The 21,292-nt window shown below is 38.3% G+C and overlaps 1 protein-coding gene across 1 annotated transcript in view; it reads left to right on the top strand.

Moving 5' to 3' along the window:
* LOC118746960 overlaps window positions 1-21,292 on the top strand; it is a 463,693-nt gene that overhangs the window by 394,615 nt on the left and 47,786 nt on the right. Inside the window, exons 6-7 of the mRNA XM_036480954.1 lie at window positions 1,630-1,716; window positions 7,612-7,732. Of these exons, the coding sequence (XP_036336847.1) occupies window positions 1,630-1,716; window positions 7,612-7,732 (208 nt within the window). The remainder of the gene's footprint in view (window positions 1-1,629; window positions 1,717-7,611; window positions 7,733-21,292) is intronic.

The following is a 21,292-nucleotide window of genomic DNA, read 5'->3' as shown; positions in this document are numbered from 1 at the left end:
GAGGTTAAGTATAAATTATTTGAAAAATATTTTAAAGAGGATAGGTGGCAACCCCCAAAAGTCAAATTAAATTTCTTAATAAGTTAACTAAACTACTAAATACAATATGGATGTCAAAAGACATAGGTGGATTTAAAATTAGTTATTTTTTGTAGAGGAATGCCACCTTTTTAAAATACATATAAATTTAATTTGGTCATTAAGTTGAATAAAATACTTCAATATGCATGTCAATCGAAAGAAGTAAAGTAAAATAAAGATATATTTCGAATATATATTAAAGGGAGTGGCCATCCCTTTAAAAGACAATTTTAATTTAATCAATAGGTTAAACGATACATATATAAAACAATGTGTATGTCAAATAAAAAGAAATTTAAGAAAGCCTTACTTTATAAAATAAAATAAAAAATTTGAGACATTTTATAATAAAATGCAAAAATTCTAGTTCACTTTTGATTTCATTGTTTTAGAAATATTTCAAAGAGGGTTCAACCTGTTTAATAGTCAAATTCACCTTTTAACGAGTTAAATAAAGTATTGTAATATAATGAGGAACTATTATTGAAAAGGATTGCGAACTTTTCAAAAATTAAATTAAATTTCGTTAAAAGTTGCAGATGTGAATCGAAAGAGTCATACTATATAAGAAAGATTTATTTCGCAAATAGTTTTAAAGGGGTTGCCAGCCATTTAAAAAACAATTTTGATGTAATCAATAAATCAAATTAAATATAACAATATGGATGTCAGATGAAAGAAGTTTAAAAAAGCTTCACTTCGAAAAACTCTTTAAAGGCGGTTGGCTTTGTACAAAAATTAATAAAAAAAAGTTAAAAACTCTGAGACACGGTGTGTCCATTTTACAACAGAAAACAATAATATGAGCTCGTGTTTGATTTGTATTATTTTGAGCAGAAAAACCGACCAAAAATTTCCGAATAGGCTCAATAATGCAAAAAAAAATCTTGACTCATAAAAGTTTAAAAAGAGCCCGAGAAAAATCCTAAAATTTTCTAACAACCGTCAAAAAAATTCAGAACGGTTCTACAACTTTTCGTTAGTATCACTACCAAAAATTTTCTTATTTTCCTGCAAGGCATGTATGTATGTAGGTACCTAACTATTTTCCAAAAATATTAGCAAACTATGAGCTAACACACTTTGTGCATTAAATATTTGGCCATATCAATAGCAATATGTATAAGTAAGTGGTATGCAATTAAAAACAACGCGTGTGTGGGCTGAGTAACAGCAATTAAATAGAACACGGCAAACAAGAGAATAAATACGTGCATACATACATACAGCATTCCTAATGCAAACTTACTACATAGTATTTTAGCATAGTATGTATGAAAATATATTCGGAAACCAGCAATTTAAAAAACCATAGTTGTATGTACTTAACTTTGAAACGCCAACCACTGACCACCGACCGATTTATGCATACCTTTCAATTTGCCACTCACTACAAGCAGTCAAAAATTTTTTCAAATCCAAGCGAATACCAAAAAAAAAACATATTAATAGCACCAGCAATGCAATTACGAACTCTAATAATGTATAAGTATGTATCTATAGCAGAAAGCAATAACGACCAATCAAATTTTCTTATCTTTATTACAGATCAATTCGAATGCGAAATTGTGCCGCCTGCTTCGATCGGCGAAATCCCTGAGAAGCTCTTAACCACATCGGGTATTTATCTGCCAGGTAAGTTTGATTGCCAAAAAAAAAAAAAAACGAAAAAAACACAACATCCGCTCTAATAAATTAAGATATTTAGTTATGTGTACATGCAGGGCCGGATTAACATTGGTGGGGCCGCATGGGCCGGAGGAAATGTGCGGGTGGGGCTCTATAACGATTACCTACAGATTGAATTTAGCGTGGAATAAGTCACCACGTACGAAAATTCGTCCCTAGCGGAACGTTGTTTCGTCTTTATTTTTGAGCCGATAGGTAGCTTGCTCTGACTCGAAAAGATTCAAATGTTTTAGCTGTTTCTCTGTATATCTCGAAGGCTAGAGATTTTCTACTCGAATTAAAGCCAGAAGACAATGCACCATGCTGTTTCGAGCGGCCTCATTTTCTTTACAATATTAAACTATTCATCGCCATTTCGCATTGCTATCAACGCTTCTGTATCGAGGAGAAATCCAACTCTCAACCCTTTTATAGCATCAACGCATCGTGTCGCGACGTGACCAGCGGGTAACATATACATTTTTGAGGCTGTAGCTGTTTCCAAAGCTGACAATTTAGTGCTCAAAATGTCATATTGTATTCCCGAAAACGTGAAAAATAAAAAGCTCCTCTAAAAAAATCGAAGAAATCGATCGCCGCTGCTTTCCGATCAAATTCGATATATGTACACTAGGGTGGTCCAAAAGAAGTAAAGTCGGAAAAAAATACCCCTATTTTTTATTTTGGAGTCAAAAAATATTTAGAGATGGTTCAAAGCGCTCAAAGTTTTCCATGTAGTTCATATGCGGAAAAAAACAACTTTTCGTGCAAATGGTATAGAATTCTTGAAAATAAATATTTTTCGATCGGAAAACTCTGGTTGGTTCTCTTCAGGAGACTTCCAATAACAATACCCAACTGTTAATTTACGAATTATTTTGTAAGAGCAACTATGCGTCCAATCGAAAATTCACTTAATACACTTTTGAGGCAACATTTTTCGTAGAAAACGATGACATTTTTTTTAATTTTTAGATTTCATACCTTTTTGGTGGCATACCTAAAATTCCGAGGCTGGAACAAAAATATAATTGCTTGAATCGAGCCTCAAAAATTCCGAACCTGGTCACACTGATCGCATGTTTCCGTGTTCCATGAAGTGTCCAGCTAAAAATGGATGACAATGAGCTAGTAGTTACTCTTAGTTCAAGTTTTCGAAATAAATTTCCATCACTCGCTGATCCAAAAATTGCATCGGAATCTCGGGAAGCCACGCCATGTTCCGCTAGAAATTTTCCGGTGTTGACAACTCTCTTTAACACCGCACGCCGCATCGCAAGTTAATGCATTGCTTGGTCTACATAAGCTAAGTTCTGAACCTCCGAGTTGCACATTGCACTAGAATTGAATCGGTGCCATTCTTTGACTTGTCGGGGAACTAGTTTAACATCGATTGGAAATTTCTGTGCGATGAGCAAGTTAAATAAAAGCTTATGAAAAGCAATAACCAAAATATGTAAAACTATAGATGAGCTGCTTTTTGTAAAGTTTTTCTTGACTTTTTGTAACGCCAGAAAAACTTAAGAATGTGAGCATGCACAAAATATTCTTTAATATTTTACCAAAAATTTTGGTGACAAAATTTTTTTTGCCATACAAAAATTTTCTAATAACTAATTTTATTGTGATCGCCGCCCCCGTCGGCCTCTGCTTTAATCCGGCACTGTGTGTATGTATGCATTTCCATCGCCCGCTTTGATTGCCCACCATTGGCGCGACTTAATCGTTTTTGCATATTTCTCATTAACACCACGCTTTTATTTATGGCGATTTAAATATTCTTGATCGAACTTTCGCTACAAAATTTTGCATCTAAATTGTTCCACTAAGCCAATAAACTCAATTTGTTAGAAATTTGTTTTTTGATTCATGCGCTCACAAGCTTCCGACGTTATCGCCAAATCGATTTGCATTTCAATTGCTTTCCTGCCAAGCCCACGTTCCTACATACGTACATACATACATAAGTATGTGCCTGTATTAATTGCCACAACACTTGAGTAGGTTGATCGCGCTATTGATAACGATCTCACGCACGCCATGCCAATGCCACAACGCATCAAATTTCCGTGCGCTCATCACACATGGCCCCAGCTAAGACTAGCCAAGCGACCATGTCATAAATTCGATGATTTGTGTGAGGTGGAAGTGAAATTCTTACACGCCAACATTAAATAGCATCGGAGCGCGCTTCAGCTTATCTGCCTAACTAACTAACTGGCTTTTCATTTTCATTAGTGTCATTCAATTTTACGTGCAACACTTGGCAAAATCAGTTTCAATGCCACCACTGCCATCATCAGCGCCATCACGCATGCTGCTGAAGACTCTTCCAGACTAGACTGCGCGCTTTATTCAATTTTTCTAAAGAAGCGCTTCTACGTATGAATGGAGGCATGCGCTTGTGTGAACTCGTAAACGTTGCAACTGCCGCTCGCTGCATTCGTTGTTCGCACAAAGTTATTGTTGTTGTTGTTTCATCTACATTTTAACACATTAACATTCAATTGACCACCCAAAGTGTACGAAATTGGCTGGGGTGTAAAGTGAATGTTGCACACAGGTACGCCTCCTATGTGGTGGTGGCATGTGGCATGCGCTCTATGCGATTGGCTATGGCTTGGTGGTTAAGCGGTTAGGCGATTGGGTGTTTGGGTTGCTTGGGAGTTTGCTGTGGTATCACGCTGTCTGGCCGTAGTAATTGTGTCAAGTTCATTTGTAGCGTAAATGACATAAATTTAATTGACATGCAAATTGGTTCGTCGATGCCGTTTTTTTCGCTGTTACAGAAATTTAATCATGTACCAGTTTGTTTAAAGCTTTTCACTTTTAATAAAATATGCTCACGCTTAATGAAAAGTGACAGATTGAAAGCGCTATGAATATGTAATATTGCTGTTAGATACTTACAAAAGCGGGTCTTTGGGTCAAATTTTGCGAGCGTTAACAAAATGTGTCACGAATTTAAATTCAATGAAGGCAGGAGCATCGGCGTAGCCAGAATGAAATTTAGAGGGGGGCCTCGACCCTATTAAGCTGGCATTTCAGGGTACTATTTTATACATATATAAGGAAAATTTGAAAGTTAGGGGGGGCTCGAGCACCCCCCTGCCCCTACCTGCCTACGCCCATGGGCAGGAGAATGGCTGAGGTGGCAAGATCGATGCTACTAGGTTGTTGCTGGGAAGTGGGACTGTCTCCAAAGTACCATTACTGGGCTCATAAGAAAACTGAGAAAACGTAAGAGGCATTCAAATGCGGTTCGAGACCATTTTCCAAGCACTAAACTGTTAAAATCAGAGGCCCAAAACAATAATAATTTCAAGGTGGAACTTTAAAAAGTTCATCAAAATTTTCGTAAGAATTATAAAAATGTTTTCATAACACTGTACGTCAGCCTGCGGGGAATGGATGAAATCAAGTTTTTCTGAAAGTTTGGATTGTATATAGGGAAGTACTTTTCCCAGCTTATCGAATTAAAACGTTTTGTTTCAAATGCAAAATCCGTTTCTGGGGTTTTTGGGGTTGGAGGAATCTGAACTTGCAATTTAGGTACTTTTACCCCAAACGGCCCGACGCGCAGTGGTAAAAACAGCCAATCTAGGCGGGGACATTGCTCATAATTTCTAAATAAATAGTCGAAATCACTTGAAAATTTATGAGCATCTTTTTAAGATAACTAACCGTTATTGTATAAGCTGCAACAATGATCCGATGCGACCTTGCCACATTAGAATACGACATTGGAATGGCCGGCGGGCGTGGCGGTTAACCGATCTTTCCTATTTAGATCTTCCTAGGTTAGTCCAAGTTACAAACCGAATTTCACTGAATTCTCCACTAGTGTGAGGGAGGAGAGGCGTGGTCGCCAATCCACACAGTTTTTTTTATATTTCTAGGTTTCTATGCAAAAATAGAGCTTGCACCAAATTCCATGCACGCACTTGTAGTATATTTTTCCTAAGCGGTTTAGCTCTGAGGCTCTTTTTTTCTTTTCCAATCTCAGATTAAAGAATTCACATGAAATAGGGTCACCTTGTCGGAAACCTCATCTGGTATTAAACAGCGCGGAAAGGTCCTTTCTAATTCTGACGGTGGTATTGCTCGACGCAAGGATACCAAATTAAAACAACGTGGCTTATAGGCAACTCCTTTTAGTGCTGTCGCCTTTTTTGTTGATTGGGCAGAGCACATTTAAATTCCAGTCATCGGGCTTGCGTTGATCTGACACCATTCGGCAATTCTGCATAAGAGTTGATGCATGCACCTTGTCAGCTCCTCGTCACCACACTTGAATAGCTCGGTTGGCAGAACGTCAGCTCCAGCAGCTTCGTTTTTTTTTTTAGCCGCACGATCGTTATTCGTACCTTATCATCGACTCCATCGTCATCGACTGGGGATTCGGATTCGTCGTCTCTACTACTTTCAGTGCCGTCACTAGATCACCATAGTTGCTTTTAAAGGGATTTCGCCCCGCTCTTGTAACCCTCCGTAAATCGCCTAACTCTCTGGTAAAATTTTCGGGCGTTTTTCCTGTCGGCCAGCATTTCGGCGTATTTCGGCCTATCTCTTCTTATTGCTTCTTATTTACTAGGCGGCGGTACTTAATGATCGGTAAATGTGGTTCCACTGCTCGCGTATATCAGTTTGTTGAAGAGTACTCTCTGAGAGCAGGTATGAGAGGCGAGTAGCGAATGCATTGCCCGTCTGTTGTGACTGCAGCTTTTCGACGTAAAGCTTTCCTTGCATTTTTGGCTGCAAATTTTTTTGCTACACAGAGGCGGGTGCGTATCTTGGCTGCAACAAGACAATGGTCCGAGTCGATGTTTGGGCCCCGAAGTATAAGTACGTCCAAAACACTTTAAACGTGCCTTCCATCTACCGCAATAGCCGTGTAACTTCATGGTACTGTATACTCCCATGTTTCGGGCTCCGGCTAAGTCGGTAAGCCTCAGTACGTTGTCAGACGTTCCGCCGTGGAGGCTGAATTTTCCGACGGTGGTTCCAAGTATATCTTCCTTTCCCACTTTGGAATTGATGCGGATTGTGGCTAGACGCTCGTCCACCGGGGGGAACGACAGTACTCAGTGACGGAGTCTCTCTCCCACCACAAATCCAACACCGAATTTGCGCTCCTTTAGATGGTAGCTATAGTAGACGTCGCAAGGCCCCTAGCTTTTCTTGCCTTGTGCCGTCCAACATATTTCTTGGATGGCGGGGATGTCAGCTTTTATCCTTACGACGACATCAACCACCGGTCAGAGGCACCTTTCTCATTAAGGGCCCGGGCATTCCAGATGAATGCCCTCAAATCATAGTCCTCTAAACGTTTGCCGTGGTCGTCACCATAAAGGGGGGTCTCATCCCAGGCTTTGCCTCGCTTCTTCACTGTAAGGGGTCTTTTCGTGCCGGGCCCCAAATCCAGCGCACTACCCATTGCTGGGATGGAAGTGGTTTCGCAACATAATACACTTTTATTAACCAGCCGCTTGCTCCAAGACAGACGCCCGCTTACAGCCGCACCTACTGGTGAACAGACGCTGCAGACGTAAGGGCAGTAAGCCCTTAAACCGAATAAGTTGGAGTCGCCTCACCGAAGCTGCCTCTTTTTCTGCCTTGACCCAAGGATGCATTCGGATTGGTTACCGCATCTCGCACATGGGTTGCTCACGTTGCCCAGAGTATAGTCGTGCAACTGTAACTGCATACCCAGCACAACGACTATACACCATAGTACTCCAAAAAAGATCAGCACAATTTTTTTATTTTCTCTCAAATAATAATGTATAACTTTAGTAAATATTTAACACATAGAGCGGCAAGTAATTATATCTGATATTTGTTTTTTTTTTTTGTTTCCAGGTACCAGTGATCTAAAAGGCCATCCGATTGTAACTGTCGATGCGGAATGTGTACTTGCAGCCGGTCTGAATTGTTACGAAATTGCAACGGTGCTGCTCTACTACAGCACGATACCTGAGAGGTGAGTACAAAGTATTGTATAGACACATGCATATTTGTGTATGTACATTAAGGTGGTCCAAAAATGCAGGTGGGGGAAAAAGCTAAGTCGGAATTTTTATGCTCTCACCCCCTAGGATATTTCTATAGCGAAAAAGTACCGCTATTCTTTACTTTGAAATCAAAAGATATTAAAAAATGGCTAAATCAACATTCGATTTGGAAATCTCCTGACAAGAACCAGACGAAAAATATCGATTTTCAATAATTCTATACCATTTCTACGTAAAGGGGTTTTTTTCTCATATAAAATACATGGAAAACTTTAAGCGCTTTGCGCGACCTCACAATGCTTTTTTATTTCAAAATTAAAACTAAGGGTATATTTTTTCGATACAAAACAATGCTAGGGGGTGAGAGCGCTAAAATTCCGACTTAATTTTATTATTTTAATTTTTTTTTTTTTTTTACCACCCTAATGTACATACATACCTACACATATAACCCACACCCACAATTTGCGCAACAAAGTGTCAAAATAAATGCTTGCTATTAACTAAATAAATACTTGAACAAAATTGTTGAGGTGCAAAAAATGTCAAACTCCTCGAGTTGCACAAAAATTTATGTCACAAAAATCGATTGCAATTAACTTGAAATAAAATTCCCATTAAATGGGAAGTACTCGTAAATTTTATTGCAATTCCGCAAGCATATCAATATGCAACGAATCAAAAAAAAAAAGGTAATTGCAAAAAATTTCCAAAAAAAAAACTTGTGTGAAAAGGTGTAACAATGCAAGTTGCTGTTGATGAAGTGAAGTGAAGTGATGTGTTAGCTGACTGCCAAAAACTGCGCAGGCGCACGCAAAATTTATGTTCACAGCAGTGTGGCGCCAATAATTTTGTAGATTGTCGGTTCAAAGAAAAAAAAAAAACTAAAAATAAAACAAACAAATTCATAAACACAGCTAAGTTAAAGCAGCAATTTGAGGAAAACAAACGCTTAGCACTACATAAAGAGCAAAATTATTTGCTACCGCACTGCAGTTAGCAATTACGATTTCGACGAAATGCGCGACAAGGAAGTCAAGTCAAGCGAACGCATTTAACTAACTAAAAATCAATGTTGCATGCCAATGCTAGAGCCGCTGCCTCTGTACGAGTATGTATGTATGTAAGTGTGTTGGCGCAGCACCGCTCAAATGTACGCTTGTTGTGCGAATTTGTGCGCCTTTGGGAAAAAAAATTCAAATCAAATGAAATCAACACGCGTTCAAGCGCAGATCGCTGATTGGATACGCACGCCACATTGCGCACGCTGTTGCCACAAAGTTCGCCTGTGCATTAATGCCACAAAGTAGCGCATTGCGCATTGCACTTACAATGCGCTGCGCAATTGCAATGTGGCATAGTTTGATGTGGCATAGCTTTCTTTCCGCTTATCAGTAGTACCGCATCGCAATCGTATTCGCGTTGCCGGTCGCATTTTCGCAATTTTGCAATTTCGCTCAGCCGCTCGCTCAGTCATCTAGTTGGCCCAGCGCTTATTCGACAATTCGATCGTTTGCATTTTTGCGCGCCTTTGACTGTTTGTAATTTCACACTCACGTCTGTGTATTTAGTGCTGCAGCAAAATTTACAATACCGTGCAATATTTTCCAATTTGAATTGCTTTGTTTGTTTGGTTGTTGTACGAGGCGAGGAATTAAGGGTCTGCGTACTGTTTATTTTATGTGTGTGGCAAAGTTAATTTTATGACTGCATTTTTCTTTGTCAGCACAACATCGCACGACGATTGCTATGACGCGCTGCTGATGGTCACACGCTTTGGCAACGCACCGCTATGCAAGTACAAGGCGGCTGTTTAAATATTGATGCACATGCGATGTGCAAATGCGAATTTCATTAGGTTACTTATCTTTTTTTTTGTGTGCATACTTACTTGAAAACACACTTGTTTGTATGCATAAGTATGTAAGTATGTAGCATGCTAGTGGGCGGTGGTGTTGTCGTTAGTTCGGCGTTTGCTATCACCATTGGTTGCGACTTGTACCTACCTTCTTTCTGTCAGGCGTCTATTTGCTCTAAGCTTCCAGAAGCACCCGGTTATATATCACGAATTTTGTGGCACATTCATACATACATATCTACATAAACATATACGTTCAATTGTTACAGTGTTTCTAATTGAAATCAAGCGAAGACTGCGACAAATACATCGCTCGTGAAAATTAAGTTTTTCATCTTTGAGTGCGCAAGGGTAAAATAGAGTTCTTTTCAGTGTCCCACCAGTCACATTCAATCAAGTGATAGTTACATAAAACTAAGAAATCGTTTGGTATTTTTGTTATAGCAATTTTATACATTAGCTAACGTTCTATATTAAAGAATATCTTTCGCTGTTGTATAAGTTCCGACGACATAGTTAAAATTCATAATTGATCACATTCTGGACTAAAATGTCCCACTAGTCACAATGGAATGGCCCTATTACTATTCTAATTTTTAGTTGTTATTTATCTTGAAAGAAAAGCAAAGATAAGTTTTATTTTATTTTATTTTATTTTATTTTATTTTATTTTATTTTATTTTATTTTATTTTATTTTATTTTATTTTATTTTTTATTTATCTTTTATTTTTTCTTTTATTTTTTTTTTTTGATTTTATTTTTAGGAAGCATATTGCTAAAAGACTAACAGAATAACGCAAAAGACCTCCTCATTTACAGATCTTATAATTAGTCTTTCAAAAGACAGAAAAAAGCTTTCAAGATAGTTGCCAGAATTGCCAATTGTCTTACGAAAAACTTTTATCTTACGAAAGACTGCGGTGAGTTGAAAGGCGGTTGCCAGAATTACCCTATTGTATATATTGCAGTAGAGTTAGAGTAAGCTTTCAAGAAAGAATGTGGTACAGACGAACTTGGTTAGCTTTCCTCGAATAAGGCCGTATTTCAGTCAATTGGCTATCTGTGACAAGTTTATTCTATACCCATAGGCCCTTGAAGCGCTCCCACATTGCCAAATAATTGTCAATTCAACAGCATTCCACAAATACTATTTTAGGAAATTTGTATGTTACAGTAATAGCACAACTTCCTGGGCTAAAAGCTCTCGATATTGAATAGTGTTTTTACAAAGACTATTCAACTATATACGCTGGGATGCTTTAGGCTGTTATTTACATTTTTTCCCACGAAAACGCTCTACAAAGTAAACTATCCCAGGCTTGTTTCTTTAAGAAAACTGTTAAAATATTTTCCTAAGCTGTCGGCATCCATTAATGATTCAATAGTCCCACTATCCAAACCATTTGTCAACAGCGCATTTGTGTCATATTTCTTGCCGTTACGACTACAATAAGCCTTACTGTGCAACGCTTGTTACAGCCGCAAGTGCATACTCGTACATACATACATACAAATGTCTACCTATGAACACAGTTGTCACTTGAATTTTAAAGTGTTGACAACAAGTTGCCAATTGTTATTTGCATTTGCTGACAATGTTGCGGAAGCCAATAGACACATTTGTGTTGACAAATAGTGGAGATTAAGTGGAGGCGACTTTTGCGAGTACCAAGCCAAATAAAACGGTACTCAAAGTGTTGCTAACTAATTGCAATTGACCTCGATCGTTTGCCGCACATATTAGCATTTCGCACAGCAGACAATAAGAATGCACCAAAAACAATAAACTCGAATATTCTTAGAAACCGTTAAAAAATAATGTATGCTTTGTAAACTCTCACAAGCCGCGGTCAATAAATCACCCACATAAGGCATAAAAAAAAATTGGTGTATAAAGAGAATTTAAAAAGCATAAAATCAAAATCAAACAAAAAAATTGAAAACCTTTTGGCTAATAAAAATTCAATTTGTCGTGAGAAAATCTTGAAAATGTAGAACTTCGCCTGAGGACACACATGCAGCAAGCGTCAGTGTCAGCATCGGCATCAGCATTTGTTTCGGTAACAGCAGCAGATCGTACCAAATCTATGCAATCCTCACTCTCTCCTCAGTCCTATCTGATTGCCTGCCACACTGGCACAGTTTTAAGCGCCAAGCGGTTGGCGTATACAGGTCAGCAAGCTTTTTCCTAGAAAATTCAAACAGCTGCGCAGCTTCTGACACCACTTCTCCCAACATACATACATACTTCATGTTCTTGGCAATCAATTTTCGAACAAATTGTATACGAAGAAAAAAGGGAGCACACCCAAAGGAGGATAGTCTTTTCGGGGCCGTCATCATTCATAGCCCGAATCGCACTATGCCGCATTGATGTTTGCATGTTTGTAGGTAATCCACAAAAAAAAAGCTCTGCATACATACCTGCATAAAACGTAAAATTAACGTGTCACGAAACTGTCAAAAAAACAGCTCATTCTTATTCAGATTGTAGTCAGGCAGAAAGGCATACACCAGCGATGGCAGCTACGCAGCAGCAGCAACGCCAGCCGGGACAACATGTCCGCCTGTTGTCTGTCTGTTTGCTGCCTGCATGTACTTGCCTGTACGCCTGACTGACTGTCCAACTGCATTTAAATTTAGTTTGAAAGAACAAAGCTAAAAGCCGCCACCATCGCCAAAGCCAGAGCCAGCGCCGACCGACAACAGCAAGCCACACTTGGCAACAAACAACGAATGCCCAACGGCTGACTCGTTATGACTGAGTGACGTGCCGGACTTAGAAAGAACCATTTCGTCGCTGCATTACGACTTGCCGCATACAACTTTGTACAAAAAGTCCCTATAATTTTGATAACTGATTGCCGGATCCTGTCGTCCAAGTTAAAATGGCCCTAAGTGAAGTTTGAAAAAGTGTACGCCAAGCTGGGGCACTTTTTTCGCGATAACATTGAAAAGGTGCAAAATAAATGAAAACAACAAAAACTAAAGCATATCATGACAATTCTCTTTCGACCTCGCTGACTTTTCGTTCTAATTCCGTATCACACTGTAGTACTTTGTATGAGCGCTTAAGAGTTATAAAGCGGTAGTAGTATGTAGAGCGTAAAAATAATATATACATATATATATATATTTTTTTTAATAGGTAAGTACACGTAGCAAAATAAACCAAAATAGAAAGAACTTGCCACTTACCATTAGCAATCCATTTGAGATTAATCGAAAGAAAGACTGTATGCTGTGTCTGTACTACCGTGGGCAAATTAGTTTCCAGAGAGGTTTAATGGCATACGAGTCGATGTGTTTAAACCGTAGATTTGTCAAAATAGTCGATCTTGGATGAAAGAGCAGATACGATTTCACCTCGTCATCCTCCACACAGCTGCGGCTGTAAATAGCTGTCCGAAACTATATGAAGTCGTAGCGCAGGGATTCATAGTGGAAGCGCCGCTTAGTTCGGTTAGTCCTTCAATCGTTGTCGTCAAAGCTCAACGTCAACGGTGGACCAAAGTCACAGGCTGTTTCGACAGGGTCGGACCAAAAGTAGAGGAGTGTTAGTTGAGTGGCATTTAGCTGGCATGTGAAGAGATGGATGGTTTGGTGTGGGGAGTCTCCGCATGCCGGACACTCATTAGAGATATTGTGGTCGAGTCTGAGCAGGTAGCTGTGAGATGACTACAATATCCAGACCGTAACTGGGCCAAAGTAACGCGCGAGTCTCTCTTGGCTCCGAGTTTGCGATTGGTGGTGATTGGGATAGTACATAGGTGCTGACCGGCTCCCTATGAATGCCGTTGATTACTCGTCGGTACGCCGTCGGGTCTAGTGTTTGATCAATGTATGTCCGGACCGCGTCCATATATACGAAAATATGGCTCCCGACGTACTCGGGCGGAGACCCCTCCTCAAGCGGGGTCTGTTTGGGTGCTCCCGCATGTGTCACCCTACCAAAAACTGTTCGATGAGCATTTTGTTATGCTCCCTAACGGCAAGCATTTGGACCTCGCTGTACAGGTTTTGCTCAGGCGACATTAGACGTCATCCTGTCGCAATCCGGAGTGCGGCGTTCTGAAAAGTCTGTAAAGTCTGAAATCGGGCTGTTCAACGTCGGAATTGGTGTGTTATCGACGTAAATGCGTAAAGGAAGCCTGATATCCTTCGTCCAGGAGGTGAAGAGGGTTGCCGTTGATTTCATTGGAGAGAATGTTAGGCTCCTTGCAGTGAAAGAGCGAGAAAGCTCGAAGAGACAGCCCTTTACTTTCGAACAGAGGTCATCAATTCCTTTCCCCATTCCCTAGAGTTTTATTTTAGTCTACTCAAAAATCTCTTTTGACCGCTTAATTCTTTCATGTAAGGGAAAATTGCCTTAAGGGTTTTCTTCCAATGTCACTATGCACTCAGTTAGAAGCATGGCATTCACCGGTCGGTTCTATCACACCATAAGCGATCCTGATTACCGTTAATTGAATCCTCAACCAACCAACTGCTTATCTAACATACCACCTCACACTGCAGACTTCTGGGATCAACTGTCGACCCATCTGTAAATATGTTTACTGAACCTTTCACGGAGGTTGTTACTCCCCCATTAATTCTTCACAGAAGAGAGATTCATAGGGGTCCATCAACGGCACGCAACTATCCATTTCTTCACGTATGAGGTCTACGTTTTCAAAGAGCATCGAGAGCCTGAAGGATAACGTATTGCCCTACTCCACTACGACGAATCTGTGAACGAACGTGCGGAAGATGAGCCTAAATTAGTTGAATTCAACTCAGAGCTTAGTCAAAGGTCTTCCCATCGCCGCATACCGAAGGTTATTAAAATCAAGCTTCATATCCAACAGATGCACATACCATGAAGTCTTTCTTCCTCGAGAGATGCCTTACTTTACTTTAATTTTTAACAGTGTCTCACCCACGGTCAATATAGAGGCTATATGTAAATACATACAGAGAATACGTATCGATTAGGGCACAATTTCGAACTCCATATGGATATAGATATGGATATGGATTTGGATATGGATATGAATATGGATATGATTACAGACATTCATAAGGAAAAGGATATGGGTATGGATATGAATATAGATATAGATATGGATATGGAAACGTATATTAATATGGGTGTGGATATGGATATTTTTCTGTAATCCGACTCTCTTCTGAACTATAGAAGAAATAAATATTAAATATGCGAACCTACTCAATCATAACTTATATATTTAAGCCTCTTGTGGTGTCTTAATATTTCCTTCATTTTACCTCCGAAACACCTCAGTGTACACAGATACTCCGCTAAGCAGCGTATTAAATTGATTGGCATGTGCTGAATAACAGACGACAACAGCGGATTCATCCCCAACGTGATCTTTCAACAACAACGCCATCATAATCCCTATCATCGGCCACATCAGCTTACCCATCAGCATAGCTATCTGCCAACTTAAGCACATGATTTCACGTAGCGCACCAATTCTTATGCTGCAAATTGCTAAATGTCCTTTAGGAGCGGGCAGTGCAAGTGGCAAGCGGCCAACAAATACAACAAATACAACAAATGGGAAAGGTCTAAGCTGTATGCATTCTTTGTAGGTACAATAGTTATAGAGTTACAAAGAATTTTTGCATGCAACTCCTACTTGTGTGTGTGTGTGTGTGTGTGTGTGTAAGTATGCCTGACATCTGCCTACAAATCCGGCATAACTATCGCTATTGGGCCGAATGCTTCAATAACGCCATAAAGAACAGCAACAGCCCATAAGCGGTAGATACATATGTGCATAAATACGTAGCTATGACTTTGATGCGCTCCTTTACTAGTTTTAATGCCTTCAGCGATACAGTATGAAGTGAAATTAAATTATCTCAGCCCATATCTTGACCTCATTTGCATAGAAGTTAGCAGACTTGTAAGAATTTTAAATTTTTATTTTTTTGCGCTTTGGTTCTTACCACTTTCGGCGGTACAACGGGCAACGATATTATTACGCGCTTGATGCTGACGTTGATTAAGTGCTTAGTTTGAACAATTTGACTTGTTCAATGAGCCCTATGGATGTGATTAAGCGCATCGCTTTTAAGGGCCTTTTGATGAGCAGTAAAAATAAATTAAGATAATAATACTAATGCTCTTGAAACCAATGCCGCAGTATGCTGCCTAATCAACTTTACTTAAAAGAAAAGCTACTAAAGTTGCACTGCCTACTAACAAAAAAAAAAAAAAAAAAAAAAAAACAAGAAAAACAAAACAAAACAAAAAGTCTAAACAAAAAAATTCCATAAAATTGTCTTCGTTAAATATTTTTATGGCCTTTGGATTATTAATCAGCAGCAATGCAGCCGCCGCCAGCACATAGCTCCACCCAAAGCTAATACCTTTTAATTGCCAATAAATGTGTTTTTTTTTTTGGTTGGTTCGAAGCTGTACTTTGGAATAAATATTACGGAGGTGACGCCGCCAACAACGGACATCGTCAACATTGAAGCTGACACCTTGGGCGTCATAAAAATGCTCATTTCGCTTACATTGATTCCGATGGGTTGAAAGAATGCTACGAGAATGTAGATAGGCAAGCCAGCATCCATCTTGCTAGGCAAATCATGCTAACGATTGCTGTAAACTTAAGAACCCAGTCAGCAAAATAAATAAAGAAACACTGACCGCGCTTCGGCTGAGCTGGATTTTTAACAAACTCCAAAATCGTCAGCTTAGTTTCAATAAAATTGCAACACAGCGGCCAATAGCATCAATTTATGGCCATCACTTTCAATTGGCAATTGAAGTATGGCCAAATACTCGTATCTACTATTTTGCAGAATCAATATCATGAAAACGTGGCTCAACTCTTATTTTCATTTTTTGTGTAATGACAAAAGTGACATTTTTATAGGTAGTTTACACATGTTTTCACATGCTGTCAGGCAACCCTGCTACCCGATCTGCCTTCATTAACTTTGTACTATAGTAATTCTACTTACCTAACTTCTACTCGTATGCAATAAAATTCTGTACGATCATTACAAAATTTACATAGAACTTTTATGAGCCATTAAATGCTGATCCCAACTTGTTTTTACTTTTATTTTGAAATGTTGATTTTAGGTGTAGTAAGAACATAAATATGTATGTATGTAAGTAGGTGCGACTATTTTTGTATGTACATATTAGACTGCATGTAAAGCGAATATTCGTTAGTCTAGTAAAAGGGCTTTTACGTTACAATAATAATAAGTCCCAGTTTGGCTCTGGAAACCAATTCAAGAACCGTCGGATTTTATAAAACTATGTAAATTTGTTCAACTAACTTTATGCTAAATCGGAAACTGTTCAAATCCTATTTCTTGTGTTTATAATTATTCTTATCCTAAACGGATTGGCCGCTTTTGACGAAATTTTCGCTTTTGGACAACTAATGCGGACGAGTCGCTTTGCGGTACCCGCGCAGTCATCCGTGCCTAAATCTATTTTTGCATCGCATGTCGGTCACCTGGCTAAATCATTATGCCAGAATCGGTTCAGATAACTTCTGTAACTGCTTTCGAAATTAAAGTGGCATTAAGGTGTGTGTTCTTTTGCCTATCGACGAGTCATTCCAAAGCTTTTTTCAGAATGCTTGTAACATAGCTTTCTCTTTCTGAATGAAAAATTATTCTTTTTGTAGGAATTCCTACTTAATAATAATAACAAGTAATTTTTAGCAAAAAAAAAACCCGACTTCAACTCCCATATAAAAAAAAAATATATATATATATCTCATGATCCACTGATCGGATCTGAACCAGATTAGTACGGGACCACCTCTGAGACACTACCTTTCCGATGCAAAAAGAATTATCGAAATCGGTTGACGTGGTCCAAAGTTATGCGGTAACATACATAAAAAAAAAATATAAAAAAAATATTCCGACGAACTGATAACCTCCTCCTTTTTTGGAAGTCGGTTAATAATAATAAAAGATTGGCGCTTACACATATATAAGTGTTTGTCCGAGCTTCTCCTCCGATTTGTGGTGTGCGCATTGATGTTGTCACACAAAGGGGAGGGACCTGCAATTTTACGCCGACTCCGAACGGCGATTTTATTTTTATGAGAAGCTGTGGTTCATGGCAGAAATACACTCGAACCGAGAAGAAAAAACATTTTTTCTCCATTTTTTTCCATTTTTTTTGCGATGTTGCTTTGACCAGCGCTTAAACCCAGGCGCTGCGGAGTGGAAGCGCGCACTGCTTACCACTACACCACAGCGGCCGAATTCCTACTTCCTTGTCTGTATTTTTCACATTTCGTCTGCTAACAATATCTCACAAAGCATCATACCAATTACTACCAACGCGGTATCATCCTAGATAGTCGTAAAGGTGCTTATGACGCATAGTTTTCATAGAATACATCCATCTATATGTACTACGGTAGATAATAGAAGAGACGCTTACTGCTTACAGGACCGCCATAAGATGGGACCGCCATAAGATGGAAAAACGTAACCCATGGCTACCCATAGGACTTCCAAATTCAAACAAAAAGTACTCAGAATATATTGGGTGAGCGGCATTCTTTGAAACGAATGCTTAGCGGATATATCTATATGTACGTAATTTTTTGGGTATTATAAATTGTGAACTGGTGTCAAATACCCTGCTTACTTTAGACAGCTCTGCACAATTTTGCTCTTTTTTTAAGAACTAAACAAGCAGGTTAGAGTTTAGGTTGAAAAATTCCGTTGTCAGACCCCTGGCGGCAGACATTTATTCCCTAACTTTCCTTTGAAGTTGAATCGCCTAGTGCGCTTTATATGGCACAGAAGGTCGAGAGTATTCGCTGAGTTCAGGTAAGCTAAACAATCTAAAACGTACTTGTTGAAGAATTAGTTGCTCTCCACTTCTTCGTCGCCTAGACAGCTACCACTAGCTAGTTGGATGGGTATCCCAATCTCTTTATCTGTGTGTCCATAAGGCAGTGTCTGCTATTTACCCCGACTTTTAATCTTAGTGGCAACATTTTTCTGGCAACATTTTCTGGTAGTCTGACAGGTGGATTCCACAGCCCTTAATCTGGTTTTTAGCAGGTTAGAGGTATGCCAACGTCTTGAGTATAATTTACTGCTGACATTTCCATCCCTTTCAAAGCCAATTCGTCGGCCATGCAGTTGCCGGGAAAGTCCCTGTATCCAGCGCCCCATACAACAGTCACAGTGTTTTGCGACCCAAGCTGTCTCAACCTGTTTAACCTATGGATGCTAAATAGGGTGGGCCAAAAATACATGCGGTGGAAAAAGTTTAAAATATTAAGCTCTCATCCCCTAGGATTTTTCTAAATGAAAAAAAGAATACCCGTACTTTTTGTGTTAAAAAAATTATGTTTAGAACTGCCTCAAAGCAAAAACATGTTTTCGTATAAATGGTATAGAATTCTCGATAATCAATATTTTTCGATCGGATAAGTCTGTTTCCCTTTAGGAGACTTTCAGTAACCATACCCAATTGTTTTTTTAACCATTTTTTAATATTAACGGTTTTTGTATACATGGGTCCCCCAAAAAGCCCAAAAAATGCAACGCACGGACCGATAAAAAATCGTGAAATAAACAATCGGGTATTATTATTGAAAGCCTCCTTCCGAGTTTAGAAAAATTTTAGGGGGTGAGAGCTTAACATTATACATTTTTCTTTGTATCACCCTACTGCTCAACCAACAATTTATTCAAACTAAACCCGTTCACATATGCGATTGACCACAAAAATTTAGTATGCATACAAAGCTTTACTAGAGGAAGCCATATTCGAAATCAAAAAGAGTTCATCCTGCAATTTCGTTTTCGAAACTGATAAAAAAATAAATTAGACAGATTCTGTAAAGGCGTAGCCAAAAATCGTTGTATAGTGGTAGCACGCCGGCTGTCTAGTGTTCACTAGTTTTGTCTATACCCAGTTTAGATAATAGGAAACATATGTCTAAAATCCTTGCCATTTTCCGGCCTGGGGGTGTTTTAAGAGGTTATTTAGTCATAAAATATGTAGACTTAAATTTTATATATTTTAATCTTAATCATAATCTTAAATTTAATCTGCATCTGAATCTTAATCTGAATCTTAATCTCAATTCAATTTTGTTGATTTTACTATTAATCTTAGTCTTAATCTAAATTTTAATCTGCATCTGAATGTGAATCTTAATCTTAATCTCAATTCAATGTTAATCTTAGTCTGAATCCTAATCTTAGTCTGAATCTTAATCTTAGTCTTAATCCTAATCTTAATCTCAGTCTTAATATAAATCTTAATCTAAATCTCAATCTTAATCTTAATCTAAATCTGAATCTTAATCCCGATATTAATCTTAATCTTAATCTTATCATAATCTTAATCTTAATCTTAACCTTAATTAAAGTAAATCGTAGCCTTATTATTAATCATGTTCTTAAACTCAATTGGGGCCCCACCACCGCCCCTCGCCCCGTTCGTTACATCGATGTTTGCCATTACTCCCAACCGAACGCAAGGAAGTTTCACTTCAAAAACCTTTTCTTCACAAATAATTGCAGAAAATACAAGAGTCAGCAGAAAATCGTCGGATACATTTGTTATTACTATTTTTTAGTATTAACGTAGTTACTGTGTGCCACAATCTACTACAATCACCCAGTCTCGCAAATTCATGTTAATGCTCACGCGTGTCTGAGATCTTTATTTCGAAATTCCAACAAATTTAAGAAAACCGTTTAAACAAGCATTTTTTTAAGATTTTTTGTTGGCCAATGTACATACGCATATGTCTATATGACATACATACGTACTTATGTATGTATGTAGGTACATAACCTGCTCTGGCACATTTGAATAGACAAATCGGTATGCAACGAGAAGCTGCGAGGCAAATTATGACAAATACACGCGACATTAACCCAAATCACGGCAACAACTTCCAAACAGCGACATACAGACATACTCGTGCATGCAAATATATTTACATAAGTACTTATGTATGTATCTGAAAAGTGTGCGAACTCAAGCTGAGCAACATCAACTACCATATTTCAAGCAATGCTCATCTCAATAAAACAAGCTTTGGAAAAGAATCTAAGATATAATTGAATATGTATGAGGGTGCATATGTACATATGTGCATTATGGTGCATCACCAAAAAAAAAATTGTGGCTTTTCTACCGGAATTATAAAATGTATAATATTTCAAGGCTTATGCCAAAATATTAAAAAAAAATACTAAGATTTACGTGAGCTGGACCGATTTGAAAATAACTCCAAAAATTTTATTATTTTGATTTCTTTGATAAAATTTTTAAACAGTTTTATAAAAGACCTTTTAAGCTTAAACTCCCCTATCTGAGTTGATTTTTTGAAAAAAAAAAAACAATTTAACTAAATTTATTTATAAACAATTTTTCAAAGATATTTTGGCGGAAGCCTTGAAATATAAAAGCTTAATGTTTCCTTTGGAAAAATATTATCTACCGAAATTTTTTTTTTATGGAATGTGGTGCACCCTAATGTATGTATGCATATAAATAAATTTCTCAAGATTGCTAAGCTTATTTGAACATATAGATACTATATGTATAAACATATGTATTTTCGCAACATTTTTTGCGACTATCGCACATATATTCGCAATTGTGACACGACAACAACAACAAAAACTGAA

This window comes from Rhagoletis pomonella, unplaced genomic scaffold (assembly GCF_013731165.1).
Source record: "Rhagoletis pomonella isolate Grant_MI unplaced genomic scaffold, Rhpom_1.0 Rhpom_scaffold_00011, whole genome shotgun sequence".
Taxonomy (NCBI): Eukaryota; Metazoa; Arthropoda; class Insecta; order Diptera; family Tephritidae; genus Rhagoletis; species Rhagoletis pomonella.
This window is presented reverse-complemented; position numbering and strand designations above follow the sequence as displayed.